This window comes from Notolepis coatsorum (genome assembly GCF_963971535.1).
Source record: "Notolepis coatsorum genome assembly, contig: SCAFFOLD_2526, whole genome shotgun sequence".
Lineage (NCBI taxonomy): Eukaryota > Metazoa > Chordata > Actinopteri > Aulopiformes > Paralepididae > Notolepis > Notolepis coatsorum.
The window spans coordinates 11,386-22,069 of NW_028171237.1; the positions used below are offsets into that span (position 1 = coordinate 11,386).

General features: G+C 44.4%; 1 protein-coding gene across 1 annotated transcript; it reads left to right on the forward strand.

Annotated features, from left to right (window-relative positions):
- Positions 1 to 255: 255 nt before the first annotated feature.
- On the forward strand, positions 256 to 9,883 carry LOC311248305 (diacylglycerol kinase eta-like; the record flags this gene model as incomplete). Its single annotated transcript, XM_084339210.1, has 4 exons — positions 256 to 362; positions 5,239 to 5,319; positions 8,990 to 9,094; positions 9,751 to 9,883. Coding segments are annotated over exons 1-4 (412 nt in total), but the record flags the coding sequence as incomplete, so codon positions are not given.
- Between the last annotated feature and the right edge of the window lie 801 nt (positions 9,884 to 10,684).

Genomic DNA, 10,684 nt, shown 5'->3' on the forward strand with positions numbered 1-10,684 from the left:
ATAGACGGTGTCACTGGAATGCTGTTGCTAGGGAACAGTGTGAAGTGTACTTCCTGTCAGTTATTGCATTAGCAATAACATTGCAACATGGCGGTGAACGTGGGTTAGGATGCTGTTGTTGTCACTTTAAAGATGTCCATAGAAACGAACACACAAACATACAGTACCATACAGTACCTCTCTAACCCCCTCTCTTCCCCTCTCTCTCTCTCTCTCTCTCTCTCTCTCTCTCTCTCTCTCTCTCTCTCTAGAAAAGTGTGAAGGAGGGCATGCTGCTGAAACAGACCAGTTCCTTTCAGAGGTGGAAGAGGAGGTATTTCAAACTGCGAGGCCGAACGCTCTACTACGCCAAGGACTCCAAGGTATCGTGTGACGCGTCACAGTTCAGACCTCTCAATCAATCAATCAATCAATCAGATTTATAGATCACATTTAAACATGACACATGTACAGAGGGTAGATACAAGTTCAAGTTCAAGTTTCTTTATTATTTGTCATACAGAAATACAGAATACTTTGCATGAAATGTTTCTTTCTGTTTCGCTCCTGAGAGTGTGCTAGATAATAATAAGATAGTATAAATAAGTATAATAAGTAAAAAAAATAGAAAGTCAAGAAGTCAAGTAAACCCAAGTGTAAACAACAATTGTTCAGTATACCTCTATATACAGTATGTACATCTGGTACAAAAATGGTGAGGTATAGCTTAGCTTGTGGTGCCACCGTTGTGGTGGTGAGGTGCAATAAGGAATAAGGAATGAGAGATGTGCAATTCCCTTACCAATAATATAAATATAAAGTGTAAAAGTGTGATAAAGTGGGTGCTACAGTGTGTTGTTTATTTAAAGTGAGTGTGTGTGTGTGTCTTGTGGGTGTGTTGCTGGCCTGTTATTGTTCATTGTTCAATCATTGTTCATTGAGCAATCATTGTTCATTGAGCATCCTGATGGCCTGGGGATAGAAGCTCCTTCTGAGTCTCTCTGTGCTTGCCATGAGACTCCGGTATCGCTTGCATGACCGCAGCAGTTCAAAGAGGCAGTTGTTTGGGTGGCTGGAGACTTTGATTATTCTCTTAGCCTTGCCCATGCACCGCTTGTTGTAAATGTCTTGGAGAGTGGGAAGCCCCCCTCCAATTGTGCATTCGGCTGAACGGGCCACTCTCTGTAGTCTGCTGTGATCTTGTGCGGTGCTATTCCCAAACCAGGAGGTGATATTGCCAGTGAGGATGCTCTTTATTGTGCATGAGTAGAAGTTCTTGAGGATCTTCTGACTCATGTTGAACTTTCTTAAGCGCCTAAGGAAGTAGAGGCGCTGCCATGCCTTCTTGATAACACTGTCAATGTGTGTGGTCAATGTCAAGTCCTCGTATATGTGGACTCATATCATCTCCTTTGTTTTGCTGACGTTCAGGGAGAGGCTGTTCTCTTGACACCATCCCGCTAGAACCTTTACCTCTTCCAGGTAGGCCCTCTCGTCGTTTGCAGAGATCAGGCCCACCACTACTGTGTCGTCAGCAAATTTGATGATTGTGTTGTTGTTCTGCTGTGCCACACAATCATGTGTGTACAGGGAGTAGAGGAGGGGACTCAGAACACAGCCCTGGGGGGCCCCTATGTTGAGAGTGATGGATGAGGAGGTGCAGTTGCCTGCTCTCACCACCTGGGGTCTGCCCGTCAGGAAGTCCAAGACCCACTGGCAGAGGTCATAGTTCAAGCCCAGGTCCCTGAGCTTGGCTATGAGTTTGGAGGGGACTATGGTATTGAATGCTGAGCTGTAGTCGATGAATAGCATTCTCACATAGTTCCCCTGCCTCTTGTCCAGGTGTGATGCTGCTGTGTGCAGCACATGGGCTATGGCGTCCTCCGTGGACCTGTTGGGGCGGTATGCAAATTGCAGGGGGTCCAGGTTGATGGGGAGGGAGGAGCAGATGTAGCTCTTCACTAGCTTCTCAAAGCACTTCATGGCTATGGAGGTGAGAGCTACAGGGCGGTAGTCGTTGAGGCAAGCAGGCTTGGATTTTTTGGGTACAGGGATAATGGTGGACTTCTTCAGACAGGTGGGGATGACAGCCTGTTCTAAGGACAGGTTAAATATGTCAGTGAATACCGGGGCCAGTTGGTCGGCACAGACTTTTAGGACGCGGCCGGGGATACCGTCCGGTCCTGCTGCCTTCCTGATATTCACTTTTCTCCTCACCTCATGTTCTGTTACCCTGAACACTGAATCTCCATCAGCAGCACCCCCCCCCCCCCCTTCATTGCAGTGGTTTGTAGGCTGGTGCTGTTATTCCCAGCCTCAAACCTCGCATAGAAGGTATTGAAATCATTTGCTAAGGAGATGTCACTGTTCAGTTTGAGGGAGGTGCCTTTGTAATCTGTCATCATTCTGATGCCCTGCCACATAGCTCTAGAGTCAGCCTGTTCATATTGAAGTTCAATTGTATCCCTGTAGCGCCTTTTTGCTTCTATTACTGCCCTCCTAACATTGTATCTTGCCACCTTGTGGTCATTCATGTTACCTGCCACAAGCCCGGCGTTGTAGGCTGAGGTGCGCGCCTTCAGAGCTTCGCGGACGGATTTGTCTACCCAGGGCTTTTGGTTTTGGTAAACTCTAATTGTGGTAGTGGGGATTGTTTCTTTCACCAAAGCACAAACAAAGTCCAGCACTGTTTCCGTGTAGTCATTAAACAGAAGGATTTGTAGATACAGTAATAAATGATAATCGATTTTAATTATAAATTCATATTTTACCTTGAACTTGACCTTGACCGTATTATGGCCAAATCATACATCTATGGATAGGGAAAAGGCTCCTCTTTCCAATGGCAGGGTTAAATCTGGATTTAGTCATTTCCTCACGGTTTTACGATAAAAGAGATATAATTAGCATTTTTCCGATAAATTATTATTTTCTGTAAATCGTACAAAACATAGGTAAAAATGAAAATATACACTTTGACTGCTGTTTTGATAGGGTTATGGTCTTTACTCTTGGCAAAAAAATTATAAAATGTGGGCCCTCATGAGGATGCGCCACTTTGCTGACCTCTAGCGGCTCAGGTGTGCATTTCTTTTGATACAATATATAGATAGAATTAAAGCCCTATTTGTTGCCTGTCAATTGCCCTTTCAGGTGACAAATCTGTTCAGTGGTTCTCGAGTTACATGCCAATATGTGAGGCGTGCACCAAAGTACACATTACCACCCCCGACCGAAATCATTTGGCGATCTCAAAAATGTTTGGACAGGGTTGTAGCCAATGATACCCCATGATATGATAATTGGGGCTCTAATACGGTCTCTATTGATCGATTTATGATAAAGAAAAGCAGGGTCCCCCTATAGGGGGACTTTAAGGCTTAACAGGAGTCATTAATGTTATCTGTGTTATCACGGAACACACTCCAGTCTGTACATTCAAGTGCAACTTGAATGTTGAATGCAGCTTCAAGTGCACACTACACATAGATACACCTAGACCAGCGGTTCTCAAACTACAGGTTGCGACCCAAAGTGGGGTCGTGGGTAGGTGACAGTGCATTGGCAAGTAAAACATTTTTATAAAATCTTTTTTAAAAGGGTTAGGGTTCTTTATATATATTATTATGTTCTGGCAACATATTTAAGCGAAATATGCCTCGTTTTATAAATGTGTATTGATAACATAGTGCTGTAATAAAATGTTCTAATAAATATGCATGATCAAGTTCAACAACGTGTGCTTTTATTTTGATATTCCTTAATTCCACGTTGAAATTACACAATACATTAAGTAAATAAATTTTTTTTTAAATGGGGTTGTGGTATAAAAAAGTTTGAGAACCCCTGATCTAGACAACATATCACATCTCAGTTTTACGGGAGGACACACAATCAAACAGGGCATGAGTCAGTGAACATCGGGTAATAATGCTAAAAGCTAATGAGTGGAAGTGGGTTTTTGAGTCTAGATTTGAAGGCATCTATCGAGGGGACGAGCCTAATGGAGGTGGGGATGCTGTTCCATAGTTCAGGGGCTGCGACAGCAAAGGCACGGCGCCCCCTGAGCTTGGGACTGTCAGGAGCCTCTGATCGGCTGACCTGAGGGACCTGGTGTTGGAATAGGGGGATAGGCGGTCTGAGATGTAGGAGGGGGGCTGACCATTAAGGGCTTTAAAAACAAATAGGAGAACCTTAAAATCTATCCTGTGTTAGCCAATGAAGGGAGGCAAGGACAGGGGTGATTGATTGATTGATTGATTGATTGATTGAAAACTTTATTAACAGATTGCAGAATGGGTACAGTACAGTACAGCTCAATACATACAATTGTTAAGGGGATGCAGACCAGAGAAAGACTTTCGTCTTGTTTACATCAGGGTCCCCCATTTTCAATTCATCGTAACATATGTGACATACATGACATACCGATAGACAGTACTGCTACATCTATACATTTATGACATACCAGATTTGCAATTACAGTACTGTTTTCTGATACAAAAAGAGTCCAGAAAGAAAAGAGTATATACATTAGACGTAGAAACTGTACATTGGTGTGATGTGGTCTCCCTTACGGTGTGTTTGTGTTTGGGGAGGGGGCTGGGTGTTTGGGGAGGGGGCTGGGTGTTTGGGGAGGGGGCTGGTGTGTTTGGGGAGGGGGAGGGGGCTGGGTGTGTCAGAGATTGGAAACCGGATATTACCAGTTTGCAAAGACGTCAGGATTTCGGGGTTCGCTGAGTCAAAAGGATGTTATCAATCCCAGGGTGAGTGACATTTTTGAAAATTGAAAACAGTTAATGGGGGAGGCTGTGAGCCAACGGAGAGACATCCCACAATTCTTTTCAGATTTCAAAAAGATGTATCTCGGATATATATTCTCAGTTTTTGACATAGTGAATCCTGAAATCCAAATTTGGGGAAAATGGAGATATTCCCACAAAGTTGTTATTTCCCATCCATAGCCCTGACACCTATATAATGCACCTGAGGCTGAAGGAGATGTATGTTGTTCTGCGCTGTTGCTTTCCTTTAAAGGAACACGCTAACATTTTGGGAAATGCACTTACCGTCTTCTCCAGAGTCAGACAAGAACATAGATACTGATTTCCTCTCTGTGCATTCAGTAGAGAGCCATCTGGCTGCAAGCTAGCCTAGTTTAGCACAAATGAATTGAAACGGTGTGGCTAGCCTACCCTGGGTAAACACTGGTGTGACAAAACAAGTTCATCTTACGGTGTTTTTTTCCTTTCTTCCCAGTCTCTGATCTTTGACGAGGTGGACCTATCGGATGCCAGCGTGGCAGAAACCAGCACTAAGAACATCAACAACAGCTTCACGGTAACCACGGCGATCTGCCATTTTCTTTCTTTTATTTTTTGAACCCTTTCACTACCACACTACAGAAGGTTAACCTTTCACTACCACACTACAGACGGTTAACCTTTCACTACCACACTACAGAAGGTTAACCGTTCACTACCACACTACAGAAGGTTAACCCGTTCACTACCACACTACAGAAGGTTAACCCTTTCACTACCACACTACAGAAGGTTAACCCTTTCACTATCACACTGCAGAAGGTTAACCCTTTCACTACCACACTACAGAAGGTTAACCTTTCACTACCACACTACAGACGGTTAACCTTTCACTACCACACTACAGAAGGTTAACCGTTCACTACCACACTACAGAAGGTTAACCCGTTCACTACCACACTACAGAAGGTTAACACTTTCACTACCACACTACAGAAGGTTAACCCTTTCACTATCACACTGCAGAAGGTTAACCCTTTCACTACCACACTACAGAAGGTTAACCTGTCACTACCACACTACAGAAGTTTAACCTTTCACTACCACACTACAGAAGGTTAACCTGTCACAACCACACTACATAAGGTTAACCCTTTCACTACCACACTACATAAGGTTAACCTTTCACTACCACACTACAGAAGGTTAACATGTCACTACCACACTACAGAAGGTTAACCCTTTCACTACCACACTACAGAAGGTTAACCTTTCACTACCACACTACAGATGGATAACCTTTCACTACCACACTACAGAAGGTTAACCCTTTCACTACCACACTGCAGCATGTTAACCCTTTCACTACCACACTACAGAAGGTTAACCCTTTCACTACCACACTACAGACGATTAACCTTTCACTACCACACCTCAGAAGGTTAACCTTTCACTACCACACTACAGAAGGTTAACCTGTTCACTACCACACTACAGAAGGTTAACCCTTTCACTACCACACTACAGACGGTTAACCTTTCACTACCACACTACATAAGGTGAACCCTTTCACTACCACACTACATAAGGTTAACCTGTCACTACCACACTACAGAAGGTTCACCCTTTCACTACCACACTACAGAAGGTTAACCTTTCACTACCACACTACAGAAGGTTAACCTTTCACTACCACACTACATAAGGTTAACCATTTCACTGCCACACTACAGAAGGTTAACCATTTCACTACCACACTACAGAAGGTTAACCTGTCACTACCACACTACAGAAGGTTAACCCTTTCACTACCACAATACAGAAGGTTAACCTGTCACTACCACACTACAGAAGGTTAACCCTTTCACTACCACACTACAGAAGGTTAACCTTTCACTACCACACTACAGATGGTTAACCTTTCACTACCACACTACAGAAGGTTAACCTTTCATTACCACACTACAGAAAGTTAACCCTTGCACTACCACACTACAGAAGGTTAACCCTTTCACTACCACACTACAGAAGGTTAACCATTTCACTACCACACTACATACGGTTAACCTTTCACTACCACACCTCAGAAGGTTAACCTTCCACTACCACACTACAGAAGGTTAACCCGTTCACTACCACACTACAGAAGGTTAACCCTTTCACTACCACACTACAAACGGTTAACATTTCACTACCACACTACATAAGGTTAACCCTTTCACTACCACACTGCATAAGGTTAACCCTTTCACTACCACACTACATAAGGTTAACATTTCACTACCACACTACAGAAGGTTAACCTTTCACTACCACACTACATAAGGTTAACCCTTTCACTACCACACTACAGAAGGTTAACCCTTTCACTACCACACTACAGAAGGTTAACCATTTCACTACCACACTACAGAAGGTTAACCCTTTCACTACCACTCTACATCAGGTTAACCTGTCACTACCACACTACAGAAGGTTAACCCTTTCACTACCACAATACAGAAGGTTAACCTTTCACTACCACACTACATAAGGTTAACCTTTCACTACCACGCTACAGAAGGTTAACCTTTCACTACCACACTACATAATGTTAACCCTTTCACTACCACACTACAGACGGTTAACCTTTCACTACCACACTACAGAAGGTTAACCGTTCACTACCACACTACAGAAGGTTAACCCGTTCACTACCACACTACAGAAGGTTAACGCTTTCACTACCACACTACAGAAGGTTAACCCTTTCACTATCACACTGCAGAAGGTTAACCCTTTCACTACCACACTACAGAAGGTTAACCTGTCACTACCACACTACAGAAGGTTAACCTTTCACTACCACACTACAGAAGGTTAACCTGTCACAACCACACTACATAAGGTTAACCCTTTCACTACCACACTACATAAGGTTAACCTTTCACTACCACACTACAGAAGGTTAACCTGTCACTACCACACTACAGAAGGTTAACCCTTTCACTACCACACTACAGACGGTTAACCTTTCACTACCACACTACAGATGGATAACCTTTTCACTACCACACTACAGAAGGTTAACCTTTCACTACCACACTACATAAGGTTAACCTTTCACTACCACACTACATAAGGTTAACCTTTCACTACCACGCTACAGAAGGTTAACCTTTCACTACCACACTACAGAATGTTAACCATTTCACTACCACACTACAGAAGGTTAACCATTTCACTACCACACTACAGAAGGTTAACCTGTCACTACCACACTACAGAAGGTTAACCCTTTCACTACCACAATACAGAAGGTTAACCTTTCACTACCACACTACAGAAGGTTAACCTTTCACTACCACGCTACAGAAGGTTAACCTTTCACTACCACACTACATAAGGTTAACCCTTTCACTACCACACTACAGAAGGTTAACCCTTTCACTACCACACTACAGACGGTTAACCTTTCACTACCACACTACAGAAGGTTAACCCTTTCACTACCACACTACAGAAGGTTAACCTTTCACTACCACACTACAGAAGGTTAACCTTTCACTACCACACTACAGAAGGTTAGTCAAGTTTTAAAAGACATGCTAGGTTTCCTGCCGTCGCCCTTGAGCAAGGTAGCAGCACTACAACTGGGAGTTGGTCCCCTGGCGTGTCCACTACTCCTAAAATAGTCAGGATGGGTCAAATGCAGAGGAGGAATTTCCCCCACGGGGATTGATAAAGGTTCAACTTAATTTAACTTCACAAAAATGATGTCACCAAATTGAAAGAGCTACTATGAGTAGCTAATTGACTGGATCTGTTGGGTTTTAGAGTTTAAAAGGACTGTGATGGTTGTTCATTCATAGGTGCCAGTATAATATGTCAAATGTGGTTCATAGATCTGTTTCTGGATCAGATATAGATACAGCTTCTGATTCCGTTCTTTTTCTTTTTATAGTTGAAAGGTGACCTCTTCTCTTCCCCCCGCACTCCCTTTCAAACTTTTATGATCTCCCCTAATCCTCCCCCCCCCTCTCTCTCTCTCTCTCTCTCTCTCTCTCTCTCTCTCTCTCTCTCTCTCTCTCTCTCTCTCTCTCTCTCTCTCTCTCTCTCTCTCTATCTCTATCTATATCTCTCCCTCCCCCTCTCTCTATCTCTCCCTCTCTCTCTCTCCCTCTCTCTCTCTGTCTCTCTCTCTCTCTGTCTCTCTCTCTGTCTCTCTCCCTCCCTCCCTCCCTCTCTCTCCCTCTCTCTCCACCCAGGTCATCACTCCGTTCCGTAAGCTGATGCTCTGCGCCGAGAGCAGGAAAGAGATGGAGGACTGGACCACGGCGCTCAAGTCCGTCCAGAAGTGGGAAACCTGCGAGGTAAGCACCCCCCCTCCCTTTCATCCTCTCTTTCCTTCCTCCTTCCCATCTTTCATCTACCCCCCCCCCCTCCGTGTCATCCGTCCACACCTCATACCTCTAACTCTCCGTCTTTGATCAGATTAAAACCCACGTTTCGTTCCTTTGTATGTGTTTTAATCTTCGCCCTTGTGTCCTTTCATCATCCCTCGCTCCTCTTCATCCCTCGTTCCTCTTCATCCCTCGCTCCTCTTCATCCCACCGTATCCAGTGTGTGTTCCGCTCTTTGATGCTAGATTTATATCTTTTGTGAGATTCAACCGACGGACGTTAAGGTGAAGAGAGCTGCTGCCCTCGTGGGGTTGAACTTTTCTTTGCAATCAAGTCAGTCGTGGCTTTTTCCAAATTTGCGTCGTCGTGAGGGCGTCTCTATTTAAGTGTTCCAGTGCACACCGTACCGTTACAATGTGAGGGCGTCTCTATTTAAGTGTTCCAGTGCACACCGTACCGTTACAATGTGAGGGCGTCTCTATTTAAGTGTCCTCTATATTCTCCCATCCCCAGGGCCGGTCATAGAACACTGGAACACTGATGACATTGTCTTATCCCAGTGTATCCCCCCCCCCCCCCCCAGGCCAGCCAGTTTAACATGGAGCATTTCCCCCCCCCCCCCCCAGGCCAGCCAGTTTAACATGGAGCACTTCTCCGGGATGCACAACTGGTACGCCTGCTCCCACGCCAGACCCACCTTCTGCAACGTCTGCAGAGAGGCGCTGTCCGGGGTCACGTCCCACGGCCTGTCCTGTGAAGGTAAGGTCCTTCAGTGATGTGGGGTACAGGGTTAAAGGTTAAAGGTCATCCTGCGAAGGTAAGGTCTTTCAGTGATGTGGGGTACACTGTTAAAGGTTAAAGGTCATCATGTGAAGGTAAGGTCTTCCAGTGATGTGGGGTACACTGTTAAAGGGGTCATCCTGTGAAGGTACATTTACATTTATTACATTTAGTCATTTAACTGACTCTTTTATCCAAAGCGACTTACAAGTTCTGTACGACAAGTCATCAGGAAGGGTACAACTCAGCTGAGTAACAATGTTCAGTGTTGAGTGCTACAGTGTAGGTTAATTTATTAGGACAAGTGCATGACAGTAAGGTTATTTAGGGTTAGAGTTTTTTGTGTGTGTGTAAGGTAGGGTCCAGACACCTTCAGTGATGTGGGGTACACTGTTAAATGGGGTAATCATGTCATGTTCATGTCACTAATCATATTCAACCATGAAAAGGGACTGTTCGCTGTCTCTTCAGAGACATCATGGCTAGGGATGTCCCGATCGCCTTTTTTTGCTCCCGATCCGATCCCGATCATGTGATTTTGAGTATCTACCGATACCGATCTTTCCCGATCCGATCTTTTACATTAGTAACCAATTTGACGCATTTTTGTCAGAAACTGGCGAAGTGAGACAAGCCCCTCTGTTGCCTAATAGTCCCTCGAGGGGCACGAGACGGCTCGAGGGGCACGAGCGCGGCGGCTCACAATACATTCACCCTGAGAAATGTGCTTCATACGAGAAATATTCAAAGTTTCAATCTGTTTGCACATTAGTATACATT